The 20,478-nt window shown below is 43.0% G+C and overlaps 1 protein-coding gene across 1 annotated transcript; it reads left to right on the top strand.

Moving 5' to 3' along the window:
- The first annotated feature begins 68 nt into the window (after positions 1 to 68).
- On the top strand, positions 69 to 16,690 carry LOC135337781 (disco-interacting protein 2 homolog C-like). The gene is made up of 28 exons (XM_064533769.1): positions 69 to 250; positions 1,203 to 1,268; positions 1,910 to 2,017; positions 3,957 to 4,105; positions 6,077 to 6,332; positions 7,168 to 7,368; positions 7,701 to 7,897; positions 8,195 to 8,425; positions 8,773 to 8,875; positions 9,098 to 9,256; positions 9,519 to 9,644; positions 9,970 to 10,084; positions 10,383 to 10,516; positions 10,850 to 10,985; positions 11,181 to 11,390; positions 11,624 to 11,937; positions 12,172 to 12,362; positions 12,566 to 12,855; positions 13,147 to 13,324; positions 13,669 to 13,799; positions 14,010 to 14,101; positions 14,228 to 14,304; positions 14,411 to 14,582; positions 14,882 to 15,000; positions 15,243 to 15,317; positions 15,503 to 15,686; positions 15,896 to 16,019; positions 16,252 to 16,690. Exons 1-28 carry the CDS (start codon positions 178 to 180, stop codon positions 16,502 to 16,504), a joined length of 4,464 nt encoding a protein of 1,487 aa, XP_064389839.1. The 5' UTR covers positions 69 to 177; the 3' UTR covers positions 16,505 to 16,690.
- The last annotated feature ends 3,788 nt before the right edge of the window (positions 16,691 to 20,478 follow it).

Genomic DNA, 20,478 nt, shown 5'->3' with positions numbered 1-20,478 from the left:
ATGTGAGCTTTTGTGACGCAAATCTGCATCATAGTCGTTGAATACACTCAAATTCACAACTTTTTAGCCCTGCCTGCAGACCCAATCTAACTCGCCTGCACTTCCACTCAAGGTCACAACAACCCTCGACAGCAACCTATTTGCCGAGAGAAAGTTTCCATAGCAGCTAGCTCTAAAATGTCCCTACCCCCTGGTCTGCCTTCAGATATACTGTCCAAGCTTCATGAGCTGGACGAGGAACTGAGAGAGGGTAAGCCACCTAGAGCTAGCTAGCTATTGAAGCACACAAAATACATCCATGTCTTGTGGGTAAATACTGATATGTAGGTAGCTTCTGCAAAAGACTCTTTAGCTGCTCAATGGTTGTACCTTTGTAAGGGTTTTGGTACCTACCTGAAGGTATTTAACAGCAGCTTGGAGTTGTGTGTGTGTGGGGGGGTTTTGTATGTTTTCTAGTAACCTATGGAACCTGGAAAACCCCCATAATAATATTAACTAGGTAACTACGTAGAATGTGAAAGTGTTGTGGAAGTGATAGACTGTAGTGTCAGAATGCATCTATAATAATTGCTCTAGTTGCTTCCCAGTGTGCTCCACCTGTCCTTTTAATTAGCAAAGCACAACTTGTTAATAAAATGTGTGGCTAACGAATTCATTATGATAAGTGTATGGTTGTTCAGCATTAGTACCCTAAACTCTCCCCAGCACATGGTGAACACCTATCTGTGCATAATTACCCTAAAGTGCTCCAGGGTGTGTGGATTGTATGGTTTTCTGGTTTCCTATCAGCAGTTTCCATGGGGAGCATTGTAGTAGAGGGGTGGTTATTGTTGGAACAATGCACCTCGTGTGTTAGCACGTTAATAGTTCCTTGAGGGTACTGTATACCTCTTATATTAGGGCTAGTGAATTAACTGCTAAAATTAATAGGAACACACCTCAATAAACAGGACACTGTCTAAAAGTCCCGACAGTATCCACTTTTAAAAGGCTCACTGTAGACAGGAAACAAGCTGACCTTTGATGTATTATAAGTGTCAGGAAGTGACAGCCATTCATTGTTCATATTCAGTGTAAACACAAGCTCTTCATTCTCTAGTTGATAGTTTGGCAAATTGGGACAGCGTGTTATTTATTGGCTATTGCAGAATGTGTGTGCGGGAATGACCATGTGATTTAATTGTTACCTTCTATCCCCTCAGGTGACATCACTCAACAAGGCTACGAAAAAAAGAAGTCGAAACTCCTTTCTCCGTATTTTGGTGCAGGTGAGAAAGTCTTTGGTGTACGTGTACATGTGTGTGTGTTAGCTTCTTCTCAAAAGCGTGCACTTACGTTTTCACTTACATAAAACGTAGCTGACGCGACTGGGCTGAGTATAAATCTAGTTATTTGGTAGATACGGTATTTGCGGTTATTTTATGTTTGTAGGCTAGATATTGCACGAGCAGACAAAAGCCTCCTACAGTACATGAGCAGACAAAAGCCTCCTACAGTACATGTACATGTACATGTATATACTGGAGCTGTTGTCATTACTGCGTCATTAGTGTGTGTGGTATGCAAGTACTTAAGGAACTGCACTTATCTTTGGAGTACTGAGTAAACTTCAGATGTCCCTTGTGGGAATTGGTTTAGTTTGAGTATAGATAGGTGCACAAGTATTTATTGGATACATACATGTACTTTAGATATTGATACCAGCTTTGTCTAGCAGTAAATTGTTTAATTGTTGTACATTTTACGTGAGACATGTCCGACACACTACAAGTACATGCAACTGACTGATGTACATGTGTTTATAACTAGTTCACCTTTTTTGGGAGTGTTGTCTATTTAATGCATCACTGTAGCTGTTTATGGCTAATATAATACATGTGATTGACGAGTTGTATTTCTGTCCCTGCAGAGAATGGAAGTGGACGTCACACTCCTCGCGCTGCCTCTCCTAGTGTAGAGTACATACGGAACACGGGCACTCCCACCAACTCTGGCTACATACCCACTGCCGAGTCCAGTAAGTCACATGATCACTTTACATGTACACTGTGGTCTATTTGTTGTGGTTTTAGTACTACCCAAGCATAACACATTGCATTAATTACTGTTTGGCCATTCTAGCACTCAAAACTACCGTACAGATTTCCCTTCTGCCAATGAACCAATAAGGTTCGGCAGTCACTAAATAATTACATACACGTGTAATAATTATACGTGTGTATTGTGGTACAGTTGAATTGTTGAACAGCTGCTGTTACTGTACACCACCTCTTTTTATTGTTGCCATAATCCATAATTTTAGTGTTCATGCTTGAGTAGTCAACTGCAGTCAGTTCTGTACACAGTACACAACTCCTCTACCTGTAGTGTTTTTGTTTAGAGCAGAACTCCCACTCTATTGATGCTATGGGTACATTTATTGAGGTCTTCTCTAAAGCAGGTCACTCTCTATAGCCAGGCTATAATTATATGGGCCCAAATTCTCCATACAGTAGCATGTACCTTGACCTTTGTTAGCAGGTCACCTCTTTAACTCAGCCACTGTTAGTCTGCATGCCCAAGGTGCTCGCTGGTTTCACTGTAGAAAGGGCCGGGTATAGGACTACATCCAGTGTATACATGTATGTGATTATGCGTCCTGTTCCTTGGCTGTGTGTTCTTTCAGTGTATTTCCTTACAAGTGTGACCTGTGTGTTGTGACCCTATTGCAGTGTGTACATGTACACGCATGGCCATTAGTTTGTGTCAACCACATGTATGGGAAGTGCGTATGTGCGTGTGTGGGCAGATGCTCTCACATGTGACTAAGCAGGTCTATTATGTCCTCATGTGCTATTATACTTCTGGTTCCAAATTGCCCATGTGATTGTGACTTGTGCTGGCAATGTAACTACCTCATTAATTGTACAGTGTACATGTGGCTTTTGCATATTTGATACACTTACAATAATATGTATATAAGAGTTTAAAAGCCTACAATGTAAGTGTTACAGCTGCATTACCTCTACTCTGTCCTGCACACCTTGCTATATAGTTATCCTCAAACCTACACGTATCCATCTGCTTTATACACGCACTGTACATGCAAATGTCACCCAATCCATACAATTTTTACCATATATGGTATAGCTCTGAGTCGATGGGATGCTGTGCAACGTGTGTTGTGTTGATGTGGTAATTAACTGTTGGCTGTCTTAGTAGTCATCCTCCTACTACTTTAGTCTAAAATTTGAAAAGCGTAAAGCGTAGCTAATTAGACCACATGTTTACAATGGAAACTCACTTAGTGAGGAGGGTATGCAGTCATGGTGACTGATGTGTTCTATTGTGGTCACCCATAAGCAGGTCGTCCAAATAATACAGCCAGGTTAATGGACCCCTAATTGAGTATCCATAGCATGTGTTTGGACCTATGTTAGCAGGCCATGTCTATAATACAGCCAGGTTAATGGACCCCTAATTGAGTCTTCATAGCATGTGTTTGGACCTATGTTAGCAAGCCATGTCTATAATACAGCCAGGTTAATGGACCCCTAATTGAGTCTTCATAGCATGTGTTTGGACCTGTGTTAGCAGGCCATGTCTATAATACAGCCAGGTTAATGGAGCCCTAAGTCTCCATAGCTGTCGTGTTTCAATAGGCCACCTGTTTATTATACCAACTGTTGATCTACCCAGGGGTGGCTGCACCACTGTCTAGACTGGTCTTCACTGCAGTAAACTAACTAACTCACCCCTAGTATATACAGACGTGCATGCAGTACGTTTACAGTTACTATAGTGACACGCAAAGACAGGAACAAAATGCTATCCACCGTGATCATACTGAAATTGAGTATTCTACGTGTTTATTAATCTCTATAACAGTATAGTGTATTATGGTACAGCCACAAAATTCCCCCCTAAAAATATTTTTATCTGCTCCTTGTACTACTCCCTGCCTTTGCTTGATACAGGAGCCCGTCAGGCTGCCGTGCAACAAGCGCTGGCATCCACACTGGGAGAGGCCCTGCCCATGTCCGAGAGGAGGTTCACCGGACCCATCCCCCAGGTCCTGTCTCCCTCCGCCAGCGATCATGAGATGAACAGAACACCCAGATCTGCCGTAAGTGGGAGGGCGGAGATTGGGGTGACACTTACACCGTACTACATAGATGGCTTGTGAATGCATACAGTATTTATGGTCTACTCAATTAAAAAAACTGATGTCATATTTCTATTGGGTTTGTTGTGAGTGGGTGTGTGTTTAGGGTATGTCGTATGGGCTCCTGTATGGGTTCAGGTGGGTACAGGTCTATACAAGGGAAGACATGCAGGGTCGGGTAATATTGCCCTAATATTAAAATAGCATCAAGAGTAGCATACAATGTGCAGTCATGTACTAAACTTTTCTTCAGCCTGAGTTTTTCTCCATAAAAGGTCAGGTACAGAACATTGTAAGTTCTTCGTTTGTGTATTTTTTCGATTTCAATATTCGTAGTACAACTGTACAAGTGTGTGTAGTTGGTCATATTATGTTTGTCTATTCGAGGCTGTACATGTGTTGCAAGAACAACATTGTTAAATCGCTTCTGCATGTGGTCCTAGTGCATATGGTTATGACAATGGTTTACCTTTTGTGTCACCAGGTGTGGGGGCAAAGGTCAACAGTTATGGTTACTGTTAGAGGCCCATGAATATTGAAATCTGTTTTAATTGTCCGCCCACTTGGGAATATGGATGCTGTATGGCATTAGCACTACTAATTGATATGATACTCGTCTGTACGACCGAAATATCGATTGTGTCTATTACATGTATACTGTGTATTGTGGTCACCCTATGATCATTCTCTACATGTCTACGTGTAGTACAATGTATGTTTACGGCGGCCCCAAAATCTTCATATAGTAGCACTTGTTAAAAAGATGATAAGGCAATGGGTCCGGAAGACAACGTATTAGATGTACTGGTATACGTCTGTAGCTATTATTAGTGATGTCACACATGTATGTATACAGTGCCTTCAGTCTATAGAGTAAATAAACGCAATTTGGTACGTGTTAGTACATAAATGTAAATATTTTGAGATTGGAACATTTCTAAGAAAATATGATGATACAGTAGAACCTCGATTATCCGGCCCTCCATTATCCGGAACCTCGATTATCCGGCTTGGCAGTTTTCTTGTTATCAGATCAAAAAATGGGCGTGTCCCTCAAACGCGCATGCGCGTTGCAGCTGTTACCATGGAGACATGCCTACTTATCTTCTGCGCATGCGCAGACAACCATGTGGCACTGCTGTTTATCAATAAAGTAGGTGGATCAAGGCGTGGTTTATCTATTCGATTATCCGGCGTATTCACTTATCCGGCCTGCTTCTGGAACCAAGGTGTCCAGATAATCGAGGTTCTACTGTACCATTGTGTTGGTGAACAAATTATCTAAAACATATCCAAAAATATTTCCATGGCAACCAAAGGTGGTGGGTATGTGGTGGTTTATAAAACACCAACATTTTTCTATAGTGGACAATCGCTTAGCGATGGAAAAGACTAATTGTTTTCGGCTAAGGTATGGAACTTTGGCACAACATTCCTGAATAGTTTAGCTAACATATGCATGGTTATAGTTTACATAAGTACACGTACTGATTAATACTCAATTATGGGATATTTTAGGTGCCTTTTCGCTTAGCGATGGAACTCAAGCAAATTTGTCGGCTAAGGTCTAATTGTTTTTGCACATTAATTGTTAATACATTTTCTATCTTTTGATACAAAAAAGTTGTCCAGAAATACTTTAGTTCCGAAGATATTTCATGTTACACATATATTTTATGATCACCCCCATTTTTACCTAAAATGATTTCCCACTACAACAACTTTTGGGGAAATATTTTCAAATAGGGTTGTAGCTTATTTATTCACCTACACAATGGTATCAGCACAATTTCTTAGAAATGTTCCAATCTTGAGATACATTTAAGTACAACTACTCACTCTGTGGTTAAATTTACTCTCAAAGCTGAAGGCACTGTATATACGAGATCATACTACATGTACACCGTACTGACCTACCCCCCCTGTGTACAGAGTGCCCACCCCCCCTCACCACGAGGGTCCCCTCCTCCAACAGCCCCCAAGACCAAGCCCCGTCACCCGGCCAGCTCCCCCCTGACTCAGACCACCTCTCCCCCTCCTCCCGAGATAGTAGTGGGTGGGGAATTCCCCTCTACAGCGGGCGGTGGTGGGGGCGTGTCTCACAAGATCCAGCAACTGCTCAACACTTTGAAGAGGCCCAAGAAGAACAAGCGACCAATGGAACAGTACTACCAGGAGGAGGAGAGCAGTGAGTACCGTGTACAAAGAGTGGGCGTATCTGTAACTAAATGTACTTCAATTCATTGGGTGCCCGAAAATTAATTTCGAACAGCTTAAGAAATGAAAGTTTCCTGTTGCTTGGCTTTTGTACCATGTACAGGGGTGGGTGGGCGTATTTGTACAAAGCAAATCAATTGAACAGCTTAAGAAAATAATAACAGCGTGGATTTTTCAGCGTACATGTAAATGCCGTATATACTCTGAAGCATGAGTATTGCAGTCATGCATGAATATACGACATGCACATGTACTTGTACCTCTATACTACAGCCATGTCACAATAGTCCTCTAAAGTCCTTACTAGTCTCGATAGCGATAGTTAAATGCTTTAGAAGTTATTAATTAGAGGGGGTGTAGTGACAAGGTACAACCCAACAACATGACCCTCATCGTAGGAGTGCTAGTCATTACATTGTAGCTAACTGTGTTAGTTGTATACATGACCAGTGCTGCATTGTACACTATTAGTGTGCCAAATATGCTCAGTAATGTAGTCATAACACTTTATACTAGAACTAATTGGCAAGCTTTAAATGGCCTTTGCTGTATTCAACAATATACATTGAATCACATGATTTTATCTATTGAGTGTCTTCTCTGTGTCTATGCTCAGTTAGCTAGAAGCTGGCAGCTATTCAGTTATACCTCCTCTCTGGTAGAAATTAGAGCTTCAATTTGATAGCTCAGCCTCTTCAAGACTGTCAGTTTTAGTCAGTAAACAGTGACTATATGATTATTGGACCCTGACATTGCAATCAGCTCCTTCCCTCCCCCTGTGATCATGAGTTCCCACCCCCCACCAGGTGCTAGTGTCGAGGACCCGACTGCTCCGTGTCCAGTCGGCCCCACGATGCAGCCGGCAGTGGGTGTGCCTCTAGAGAGCAGACAGGACTGGCACAGGAACTTGGAGGCCGCCATACAACACCACAGCTCTACCCTCACCAAGTCTCCGGCCATCTCTACTGTGGATCTACACGGGAAGGTCTCAGTGGCCGTCACATACGGTGAGGGGGTGGTTTGTTGTGTATACATTAAATATGGGGTGGGTCGATCAATGCATAATTATAATATCTACAGTACGTGTACTGTACCTGTACGATGTATAGCTTGTACTGTAGGGCCACTATACATGTACGTGTGTAACGTACATTACAAGAACAGGTCTTGCATGCACTGTACGTCTAGTATAAATACGATGTGTGGTGTTTTCTCTTGTGGTGCATGGGAGCACTATAGTAGCAGGAGCTGCAATGAGAGCTAGTGTACACTGACATGCAGAGGCCAATAGTTTGGCAGTGCTATAGGATAATAATATCACTCTTCCTGTGCCCTGCAGGCAAGTTGGCTGATCGTTCCCAGAAGATAGCCCACTACATGCTCAACAAGCTGGGCGGTGGTAAGCTGGTCCAGCCCGGAGACAGAGTGGCCCTCGTGTTCCGGCCCGATGAAGCCGCTCAGTTTGTGTGTGCCTTCTACGGCTGTATCTTTGCAGCTGTCATCCCAGTGGCCATTGAGCCACCACTCACTAGAGAGGTGAGTGCTTGCCCTTCTCATAAATGTACTGCATCTGACTTGTACCCTAATGATTATGGTATACGTTTGTGTGTACAATTGTAAATACTTTGCTGTACTGTCGGAAAGTAGTGCTTGTACAGTGAATGCATGATTGTATTGTTTCAGCTATGCACTCCTGGTCAGTGCTATACCTTTGTTCATCACGTTCGTTCGTGTTGTACATGTACGTAGCACTTCTCTATATATTTGTGTACATGTATTCTAAGTCTCCGCCCTTTGACTGCCCCCCCCACACACACACACATACACACACAGGACCCAGGAGGCCAACAGGTCGGGTTCCTTCTCGGCTCTCTCAACATCTCTGTGGCCCTGACCAGTGAGATCACGGCGAGGGGTCTGCCTAAAGAGGAGGGAAAGGACCACATTGTTCACTTCAAGAGCTGGCCTCGTCTCACATGGTTTGTGACTGAGCACCTGCCCAAGCCTCCCAAAGATTGGTCTCCTCCACAGAGGCCTCAGCCTGATACCCCAGCTTACATCGAGGTGAGGCAATCTCTGCAGTGACACCTATTTGTAGTTTTGAGCAGCCTAACAGTGACTGTAGTTGAGGTAAAACACACTCTAAATGAGACTTGGGGGTCTCTTTAAAACAGAAGCCGTCTAATAGAAGCTCTCAGGGCTTATTAGAACCCTCACTACGTCCTGGATATAATTATACTAAAACTATCCCTTTGAGCTTCTAAATCATGTAGAAACTTCCTAAACAGAGTCCAACTATTGTACTACTATAGAAGGTGGCCACAGTAGACAGGCTTAACAGTTATACACGTGTATCGTGAAGTCTTTATTGTGAGTGGCCCTTAACCCTGTGTGTTGCTTCCACTGTCCAGTATTCGTCAGCCAAGGATGGCTCTGCTCTGGGAGTGGCTGTGACTAGGAATGCCATGCTCACACACTGTCGATCACTCACCACTGCTTGCGTGTACAGAGAAGGTACTTGTACATGGATATAAGATCACCTAGACCTACATTAAAGTACAGCATAGGCTGTACTGAGTATATTAGCTCTGTGCTGTGCCCATGTCGACATGAGATTGTAAGCTATACAAGTGGGAGAACATCATCACCCATTGTGAAATGTACTGTACACATATACTAGTGTATTGTATGAAAAAGTCAACTTCACTGCTACATGTAACCCCGCCCCCCTATCAGGTGAGTGTATGATATGCACTGAGGACCCGAAGCTCTCCATTGGTCTGTGGCATGGAGTGATGGCGGCAGCCTATAACGGGATCCATGTCGTGTACGTCGCACCCAGCGTCATGGCAACCCTGCCCACTGCCTGGCTACACATGATTCACAAACACAAGGGTAAGTGGGTAACAATTAAATATGTAATTTCATTACCATAGATCCGTAATTTACTGTAGTCAGTTCAACTCTCTCAAATTAGGTAATGATAGTCAATTTAACTTGTTAAGTTTAGGAGTATTGAGCTCTAGAGGCTTAGTTTCAGTTAAGTGATCCTCTAACTTGAGTCTTGTATTTTCAAATGAACTGACCTTATACCGTACAAGTAGTGTCTTATAATTATTCTGGTAATAAGAGTCACATATGCCCCACCCCCATACAGCGGTGTGTGTGGTATCTTCATCCCGTGCTCTGGGTGGGTGTATCCAGCTGTCCAACCACAAGGAACTGAGGGACCTCAAACTGGACACTGTGAGGATGATGCTACTGGAGGACGGGGCCAACCCTTGTGAGTGGGAGGGGGCCAAAGTGTTAGACTGAATAGCATGTGTATTACAATGTACAATGGAATATCTATTGATGTGGTCACCCAGCTAGGTTAATGGGCCCCAAAGTTTCCATAGCACATGTTTCAACTTGTGTTAGCAGGCCACCTCTACACTACTATTATATTGTTAGTCTCTCCAAAATACTTTTTTCTTGGTTTTTATCTCCATGAATTTGTTGGCTGTACTTCCAGTGCTTGTGTTACACACGTATATGTACATACATGTAGGTTTTGCTTGATACATGTACTTCATTCTTGTTCTACCCACTGCCCCCCCCCCTCACAGGGTCACTGGCCTCTTCCGACCTGTTCTATGATGCGTACGCCCCTAAGGGTCTCCGGAGAGAGGCGCTGTGTCCGTGTGCAGGCTCACCAGAAACACTCACTGTCTCTGTCAGAAGGTGAGCCAGTCGAGCGCTAATAGACCCATAAATAGTCAGCAGAGGGTAATTAGGGCCAATAGACCAACACAGCACATTCATTAGCTTACCTAGCTTGTAGCCGTGGACAGTCCTTTGTGAGGGTGGTAAGATGGATGAAATTACTCAAGAGTTAGCAGTATACAGCTCTAGCCTCGGAGTGCAAGCAGATAGATGTACATACATGTACATTGGATAAATAACACTGTTAAGTGCTGAGTTAAAATTTCTGTTTTCTCATTCTCCCTCCATATATTGTGTGCCCCTCCCCCTCATACAGACCCACTGCGACAACGTCTACTGGCCGTGGTGTGATGTCCATCTCTGGTCTGAGCTACGGTGTTGTGAGGGTGGAGGAACCAGGCAGCATCACTTCTCTCACTCTGCAGGATGTCGGCATTGTCATGCCAGGAGGTGGGCCACCTACATATAGTAACTAGAGCACCGTGATACCTAGATACCCGTGGCTGCCCACGCACCTCGGGTAACAATGACAATGACATGGTACACTGTAACTACACGTATATAATTTATGCACATTGTATGTGTGTTGTTGGTTTGGTTGTAAGTAGGCATTCAATGACTTCAGTTTTACGTGTAGCTAGCGAAACCCAATCATTCAACTCATGTGCTATATGCTTGAATTCTACTACGTGTACATGTATGTGTGTAGGTCTGTACACATCTATGAACTGGTATCGTTATGCTGCAATAAGTTCTAATACTGCATGCACCTCCTCCCCCCAGCTCGTATTTCGGTCGTGAGGACTGGCCACCTGCCCACACTCTGCAAGACTGATGAAATTGGTGAGATCTGTGTGCAGAGTGCGGCCACTGGGGCTGCCTACTGGGGCCTGCAGGGGAAGACTGCACACGCCTTCAGGTACATGTACATGTATTATACTGCACCACATGCACTGTTTAGGGTTTCGTGCATGAGCCAGTGTGCCTTATGTGATTTATTATTTCCTCATTATATTATACGTGTACTTCATTAGTCAACAATATCACTGTGAGAGGTACTAAATCTCTCTTCAAGTGAGTTTTTTAACATTGTTCGTGACCCCTCCCCGCACAGAGTACAGCCCCTCGATGAACAGGAGAAACCTGCTACTACTGGGGTGTATGTTCGCACCGGGCTACTAGGGTTCGTGGGGACAGGGGGACTGGCGTTCGTCTGTGGGACTCTGGATGGACTCATACAGATCGGTCCTCGTCGGCACAACACTGAGGACCTTATTGCTACGGTGATGGCCGTTGAACCACACTCTTTTGTCTACAAGGGCAGGTGAGTTAGTGACCAGAGCATTGCACAAGCATACATGTAAACATTATTCAGAGCATAATGTTACGTAAATTGCGACCTCTAAAGGTATGATTCTGTTTAGCTACAGGCCGAAATTTCTTAGAGTTTCATGTAGGTTGGGGCAAAAACTTCTACAAGTGCCAGGAGTGCATACTTTTTTCGTACTATAACTTGTTTGTTACTGAATTATATAATTATCTCCCCATTGCATACAGGATTGCTGTGTTCTCTGTGCCAGTGCTGCGTGACGAGAGAGTGGTGGTTGTGGGGGAACAAAAGCCCAACTGTACCGATGAAGAAGCATTCACCTGGATGAACAGTGTCGTCCCAGCTGTAGAGAGTATCCACGGTGTCAACTTGTACGGCATTGTATTGGTTGGTAATGGACAGCTGCCTCGTGGGGCCGGAGGGATGGTACAAGTCCACGAGGCAAGACAGAGGTTTATAGAGGGATCGCTGCATCCGGTCAACTTGTTGATGTGTCCCTACCAGTGTGTCACCAACCTCCCAGTACCCAAGCCACACTCATGTGAGTAGGTTTTACAGTACTTGGCTGTAACTAGATTATTGGTTGTGTGTGTGCACATGTACATGGTTTTAGCTGATCTTTACGAATGCATATTCATGTACTGTACATGTTTTCAATTTTTTTGAGATGTGTATAATTTTATGCTTTGTTTTGCTTTAACAAATGTTTTGCGAGCATCTCAGATTAGCGCACTAGATGAAGCACTCGTATGACCACACCCCCTTGTACATGTAGCTGTGACCGGAGCCGCCCAGTTGATAGGAGATCTGGTGACTGGTCGAGTGGCTGACATAACCGGCCAGGCGTTCAACCTCCCTTATGACGACGGTGACGGAGCTGGCAAGTTCCAGAATCTTGGGGAGGTCCTCCGCTGGAGGGCACAGACTCAGCCAGACAACCTCCTCTACAGTCTACTAGACAGTAGGGTGAGAAGTGCATGTAGTATTACAACATAATTTCAATATTAACTTCTGCACAGCCCCAAATCTCCCATGATCAATACTAGTACAGTACTTATACTACAATTTCTACTGCTGTTCTACGTTGTTTATATATCTTTACGTATAGCGGTCTGTTTTAATGGCACTGTATAGTCTTTGTTTTAATCGTCCTCCTTGTTTCTTTTCAGGGCCACTCTTTGCGAGCCATGAACTGCATCAATCTCCACAAGCGTGCTGAACGTATCGGGGCCTTCATCTTGGACAAGCTACGGCTCAACTCTGGGGACCACATTGCCCTCCTCTACCCACCCGGTATTGAGCTCATCGCTGCATTCTATGGCTGTCTGTACGTGGGGATGGTCCCTGTCATTATCCGACCCCCCCTCATGACCAACCTCCCTGGTAGTCTGCCCACCATTAAGCTGACTCTGCAGATCAGTAACTCTCGAGCCATACTCTCGTCCAACATTGTCCTCAAGTGAGTCTGCATGTCTTACAAGCTTGTGTTCATGCACTATAGTGAACGGTGTAAGCTTTGTAAACTGATATAACTCGATAATACTTTCACGTAGTAAAGTTTTTGTCTAACCGTATAGCTTCCCTTAAATACAACAGTTATACTGACTGGGCTGGACCCATAAATTAAGTTTAGTGAAATACATTCCTCAGGACTTACAGAGTCTTATGCTACATTTTCTTTTGCAGTATAGAGTATGAAAGTAATGTTAAGCTGCAAACTAATTACGTATTTGTGTTTTGTGTACTACAGAATCCTCAAGTCGAAGGAGGCTGCTCCGATGCTTGACTTTAAGACCATCCCTCCCCTGATGGTCACTGATGACCTACCCAAGAAGAAGATAGAGAAGTACTACAAACCACCCACCCCTGAACTGATAGCCTACCTCGATTTCAGTGTCTCCACCACTGGAGTCCTGTCAGGGGTCAAGGTACGCTAATTATTGTACACGTGTACGTGCATACATGTATCACTACTACATATGTGCCGACTCTCCGTAAATGCTGGAAATTTACTTGTTGAGCTTTTGGTTGTACATGTAGCTACATGCATCATTAGCTGTAGTCTATTTGTGGTCGAATTGCTCATATGCATGTTTTCACCTTCTGTGTATATACATAAAATAAAGTACAGGTTGGGAAAAGTATTGATGTGTGTTCAAGCTAAATTTGTTGTACAATACAGACTGTATGTACATGCACACGTGTATGTGTTACATTTACTAATATTGAATATACACACTACATGTTGTTACCTTGAATGTTGCTATTACAGGTATCCCATGCTGCGATCATGGGCATGTGTCGGGCCCACAAGCACATCTGTGAGCTGTACCCCTCAAGAGAGGTGACCCTGTGTCTGGACCCTTACTCTGGCCTGGGGCTACTGCTCTGGGCTATGTCCGGGTGAGCTACACGTACCTAATCTTGCACCTGTTGCAGTACACGTACTTCTCAGATATCGCGGAGTTATTTATGAACTGAGCATGTATAGTCTGTGTTACATGTACATGCATTACACCATTTATGCAACGAATTATTTTTAAAGCCTAATGGTATGGCTAAAAATTTGGTAGATCATGTTACATTTTACTCTCTGATCATTTTCCCCTTCAGAGTGTATGCTGGTCACCACACCTTCTTGATCAGCCCGTACGACCTCGAGCTGAACCCTATCCTCTGGTTGTCCGTGGTCAGCAACAACAAAGGTGAGAGAGTTATGATGACCTCTGCTGACTAAACACAGCACACTGCTTTGTGTGATGACAATCATATTGTATGCTCTATACATGTATTGCTTTATTTGTACCCTGTGCGCACACACACACACACAGTTCGAGACACATACGTTTCCTATGCCACCATTGACATCTGCTGTAGAGAGTTGGGCAGCAGCACAGAGTCATTAAAGGTAGAAAGAGTTCATGTTAACTGCATGCATGCAGTATGCTAGAGATATTCACGACGTGGTTGTACAGAATTAACGCATTGACTCTTCTCTCTCTCTCTCTCTCCAGACTCGGGGCATTGACCTATCGGTGGTTCGTACGTGTGTGGTGGTGAGTGAGGAGCGACCCAGGACCTCCCTCCTCTCATCCTTTGCTGCCTTGTTCAGCCCCCTCGGACTAGCGTCACATACAGTCAGTGCTTCGTTTGGCTGTCGAGTCAACTCTGTCATCTGTCTACAAGGTGGGGTGTGCATGTGTGTATGTGTAATTATAGTGACTTTTATGTTGGTGGAGCTGCGGTGGCAATTCCGTGTGTAATTATCTGCTGTTTGCAGGTCTCTACTTAAAATTAATATTGCTATTTAAAGCAACTAGCTTTGATTCATTATCATATATAACAGGGATAGCAATATCAATCAGCATTAGTACTCATATTTCATTGCAGTCAGACTGAGTCTTGCTATTATGGTATACATGTAGGTACATGTACGTTCACAACTATTTTTCAGATTATACGATGCACTCCCCCCCACCCTGTAGGTCCCCAGCACCCCGAGCCGTCCAGTGTGTATGTGGACCAGCGTGCTCTGAGAGTGGACAGGGTGACTGTGCTAGAGAGGGGGGCTCCTCACAGCGTCTGTCTAATGGAGTGTGGGAAGGTCAGTCATCATGCACACACCCACGCACACACACACACACACACACACACACACACACACACACACACACACACACGTAGACATACACATTTACATGCATCATCATGTACATGTACCTTTAATAGAAAAGGTCAATAATACATGTACATGTATATCCCTGTAAACACATGTGCATGTACACGTACAATATTAGATTTGCGTTGTATAAATATCACGAAATAATTATGCTGACTGATCCCCAGATTCTCCCCGATGTGAAGTTGACCATTGTCCACCCAGATACGAAAATTCCTTGTGCCCACACGGACCTGGGAGAGGTGGGTGTTTCTTTATGTGGGTGTGATCGAATGCAGTAGCAGATTTCTATAGGCAGTTAGAAGTGTACATACAGTCATGTATATAACAGTATGTTAATTATGTGTACTAATTGTGTGTGATGAAAGTACTTGCATGTACGTATAATTATGTGTATTTTAATGAAGTGTGATATAATCAATTATAGATTTGGGTGAGCAGTCCTCACAATGGCAGTGGTTATTACGGGCTCAAGGATGAGATCAATGATGCCCTGTCTCGGGAGCACTTCAAGACAGTAGTACAGGGTGGAGGGGACACCAGTGTCCACTACGCCCGTACTGGCTACCTCGGCTTCATGATGAAGTCAGAGAAGACTGACAGGCAGGGAGGTGAGATTCTCCGCAAATTATCAGCTGTCAAGCTCACATAAAAATAGATTGTATGTATTTTTTATGTTAATAGAGCATATGATTGATTGCTGCTTTCATTGCTTTTGGTACTGTAGAAATAGGCAATCAGTTTGAGTGTACGGCGTGGCTACTATAGCCGTGTATCTGTGCTATATGGACAGTATACTATTGCATCACCCCCCCTCCAGCTAACTACGACAGTGTGTATGTGGTGGGGGCGTTGGATGAGGCTCTGAACATTAGAGGGTTCCGATACCACCCTGCTGATATTGAAGCTTCTGTGGTCCGCAGTCACAAGAATGTTGTTGGAAGGTGAGCTAACTCCTATACAAGTAGTACATGTATGTAGCCACACATAAACAAAACGTACAGTACATGTGTAGTTATGAATGTGTGCTAAAATAATTATGTAAACAAACACTTTTTTGTCTACAAAAATTAAAAAGAGATACTTCATAACATGACTGTATCAAATTAATATAGACATGATTAATATAGACATGCTCACATACATCCCCTCACTTATACACCCACTCGCATACAGTGCTGTGTTCTCGTCCAATCGCCTGCTGGTGGTGGTGGCTGAGCTATCGGGAGAGGAGAGAGAAGCACTGGACATTGTTCCTGTCATCACCACGGCACTATTGGAAGAGCAACAGCTGGTCACTGGCATCGTGGTAGTCGTGGACCCCGGAACCATCCCCATCAACTCCAGAGGAGAGAAGCAACGCATTCACCTCAGAGACTCTTTCCTTGCTGACGAAGTCGACCCCATTTATGTAGCCTACAATTTGTAACCAAAACTCGTCTGTTAATTGTAGTTACAGGCACTTTATGTTTCATCCACCACTGACACAATATATTTTCTTTATGTGTGCAGCTCAGTAGTTTGTATTTAGAGTATCGCCTACACTGTTGTACATGCTCACAATAGTTGTATGCACTGTCTGCTTTACTGCTTTATTATTGTGTATACTTTGAAACATGTGAACAGAGGGGGGGTGTGTATCAAATGAAATGGTGTGATTATAATGCATATCAATTATACTTATGTACACCAGTGGCGTAGCCAGGGGGTGGCAAAGGGGGCAACTGCCCCCCCTTTTTCTGGATCTCTACTACTCTGCTCAAGTTTTTGTATCTGATTATCTTGCTGAGCACTCCCTTTCTTCGGAATCTTGCTGCAGTTAGCTAGCTAGTAGGCAAGCAAAACGATTTAGTCTCTAAACTGTGAGCTATTCTGGTCTAAATCTATAGACAGTTCTTGTTCTTTGCTAAACTAGCTTCAGTCTGCCCTAAGACCCCAAATGTTGTAAGACAGGAAGTGCTACAAGTTGCCTCATGAATATATTAATGAGAACAGTTTTTCTTTGTTTCTGATAAAAGCAAAGGTTTTTAGAGCTATCTAAGTTGAAATATGTAATAAGAAGACAGTTTAACATACGATAAACACTTTAAAATATGAATTTGGGTCAAACTGGCATTAAGTTGTGAAAACGATTGCGGAAAGTTCGAGAGTTTGAGCAAGCTGTTCACCATCAACGTAGCAAGCTAAAAATTGGTTGATCAAATCAAAAGGATCTAAATTACAACATATTCAAGGTAAATGCCATACAAATGAATGGTGTTTGCAAAGCAGTTACACAAACTTTGAAATAAATACACAACTTGGCAATAGCATAGAACACTTCATGAATGACTTCAAGCCTTCTAGCTTGCTGCTAAGCATGCACATGCATCAGATGCACTAGTTGATCCTTTAGGCAGTCTCTGGTTCCATTCACATCTGGAGATATGCAGCCATGAGTTCCACCAACCACAGAGATTATTCAGAATGAGCTAACTTTGAGAGTTTGTGCAAGCTGTTCACACTATCTCAATCCAGTCCAAACTTGCTGAGTCAATACATTCCATATTGAACTAATTTATCTCCTAGTAACAAGTTCTAGTTCAGTAAATGGTCTGTGTTATGAGCTTTGGAAATTCAGAAAAAAATCACCCTTCACTACAATCTGACAGAGTTGTAGGGTGCATCATTATGAATCTCATTATATAATTATGAATTTCATTAAAACAATGTTTTTGTGATGTCATCCTTATGAATACCATTAAAATACTTGTGGTATGTATTTCCTGTCTTGTCTTGCAAATACTGAAAACTTGGGGGTCTTAGGGCAGACTGCTTCTTCTATGCAAATAAAACATCAGGCCACACCCAACTAAATAGAGAAGTCAATTATGACGTCATAATTAAGAGGCGTGGCTTCCGGGCAAAATTTCGGCGCTGCGCGGCTGATAAGTTTTTCCCCTTCTTCCAAAAAATCCTGGCTACGCTCCTGTACACACGCTATAAATAAAGTATTTGCATGCATGCCATAATTTATGGACCTGCATGGAGTTATTTACTTTGATTGTATGACAAGATAATTATCATAAAATTACCCCGTGCGTGCGCAGCAGGCCTATATAGGGTAGAGTGATTATCCGTTTGTGTGTGGACACAAAAATGAGCTGTTTGAGTGAACGTTTCAAGGACTGCTATATAATGAGACAGTATAGTTGAAGCTATAGCTATATAGACTTAAGCTTGTATAGGCGATCTTCGAAGGCGACAAAATTAATTAATATATAGTCGTTGCTTTAAAGATTCACGATCATATTCCTCATAATTGTCATTACGGTACCATTTTCCGCTGCTCAATGCACGAGGTGAATCAGTGCTCCATGAGCATCGATCTTTTTTCAAGCGAATTACATGTAGCACACAATAACAAACTATAGCTAGCTATATATATACACTGGCACAATTAACTGTTTGCAGCAAGCAAGTTCAATGCACGCAGTAGAGGAAAAACAAATCGAGGGCAAAGCAATTTTTCATGTGTTCAGTCTGCACAAAGTAAAAAGTCAATGAATTCTTGTTTGCATTCGTAATTCAACAAAAGCACTCATTGACCTTTGACTCTGTGCAGACTGAGCGGCTTCATACACTGACTTGAAAAATTGATGGCAGTCTTTGTCTTACGTGTGTTGCGTCTTTCCTACCACGCGCGTATGGATTGCTGAATGAGGAGGCTCACAACACACGTTCTGAGCTGCTCACGACGTTTCCTGAACTGAGTCATGCGATGGGTTCCCAAATCCACACACCGCGTAGCAAGAACAAAATCACATGAGCAAAACAATGGCGGATACTGATTCTCGATCAGTCTGATTTTTCGATCCTGTATAATTATACTGAGTACGGTGGGGTTGAGCAGGTACTTGTGCTAGAATGGCATGCAGCTCTCTGTCTGAATGCCAGTATATTATATGAAAAGGAGAAAATTAGCCAGAGCAAATTCAGAGTTGCATTCTAAAACCTAAACTTCTCACTATTACAATGTCATGCATTCTTTGCTTTTCACCTCACATGTTGTAATCCGTCTCTTACTTTAATGCTGAGTACGGTGGTGCTGAGCAGGAGTACATGTACCTAGAATGGCAGGCTACAAATAAATTCTGATTCTGTCTTTTATAGGCAAACCAATACAGCATATAATTTTATAGCAGAATCAGTTCCATGCGGGTGGGACACGTTCATTGCCCCTTTACCTGCTATTGACTAAATAATTATGGAGTTGCCAAGTTGCTAAAATTGATGCCATGTAACCGGGGTTCACCATTATGTGAAAAAGGGGAGGGGTTTCACTGCCATGCATGATGGGGTATTGGATTGGGTCACCAATGGGGAAAAAAGGCCAAAGTTGAGGTCAGTGTTGCAGAAATCTGCACGTGAATCAGGCGAGGTATAATTATAGTGAAATTGCTACGAGAATCATTCATTATTTTGCAAATTTATTATAGTTAACACACCATTGTGTGCATGTGTAGTATATAGTATATAGCAATGATGCGGGCAGTGGACCAGAAACTTGAGATCAGTTGGAATGGTCTAAGAGTATCTATAGTATCCACCCCGAACATTGCAGCCACGTCACATGCATGGCTATAGGTACACATCAAGTGTTCTTGCTGCATGTAGTGAGAACACATCGCGAGGTTGCAATACAGAACACGTCGTGAGAAGCTCCCAAAGTGTTGGCCATACACGTACTGTGAGCCTCTTACAAACAACATTTTCCATACTCCATACTGATAGGGTGAGTCACTGACCTTCTTGGTCATATGATCTACATTAGATCTACACATTCTTCATACACCCACCTTTGCTGAGCTGAGCTCAGCTCAAGGGCCAGGAACCGTTCTGACCACCAGCCCCGCCCCCCTAAGAATCTAGAAAAACAATAGACTCAGTCTGCCCTAAGACCCCAAATGTTGTAAGACAGGAAGTGCTACAAGTTGCCTCATGAATATATTAATGAGAACAGTTTTTCTTTGTTTCTGATAAAAGTAAAGGTTTTTAGAGCTATCTAAGTTGAAATATGTAATAAGAAGACAGTTTAACATACGATAAACACTTTAAAATATGAATTTGGGTCAAACTGGCATTAAGTTGTGAAAACGATTGCGGAAAGTTCGAGAGTTTGAGCAAGCTGTTCACCATCAACGTAGCAAGCTAAAAATTGGTTGATCAAATCAAAAGGATCTAAATTACAACATATTCAAGGTAAATGCCATACAAATGAATGGTGTTTGCAAAGCAGTTACACAAACTTTGAAATAAATACACAACTTGGCAATAGCATAGAACACTTCATGAATGACTTCAAGCCTTCTAGCTTGCTGCTAAGCATGCACATGCATCAGATGCACTAGTTGATCCTTTAGG

The sequence above is a fragment of the Halichondria panicea genome, chromosome 6, assembly GCF_963675165.1.
Source record: "Halichondria panicea chromosome 6, odHalPani1.1, whole genome shotgun sequence".
In the NCBI taxonomy this organism is placed as follows: domain Eukaryota; kingdom Metazoa; phylum Porifera; class Demospongiae; order Suberitida; family Halichondriidae; genus Halichondria; species Halichondria panicea.
The sequence above is the reverse complement of the archived record's forward strand: the minus strand, read 5'-3'. Positions and strand labels throughout refer to the sequence as shown.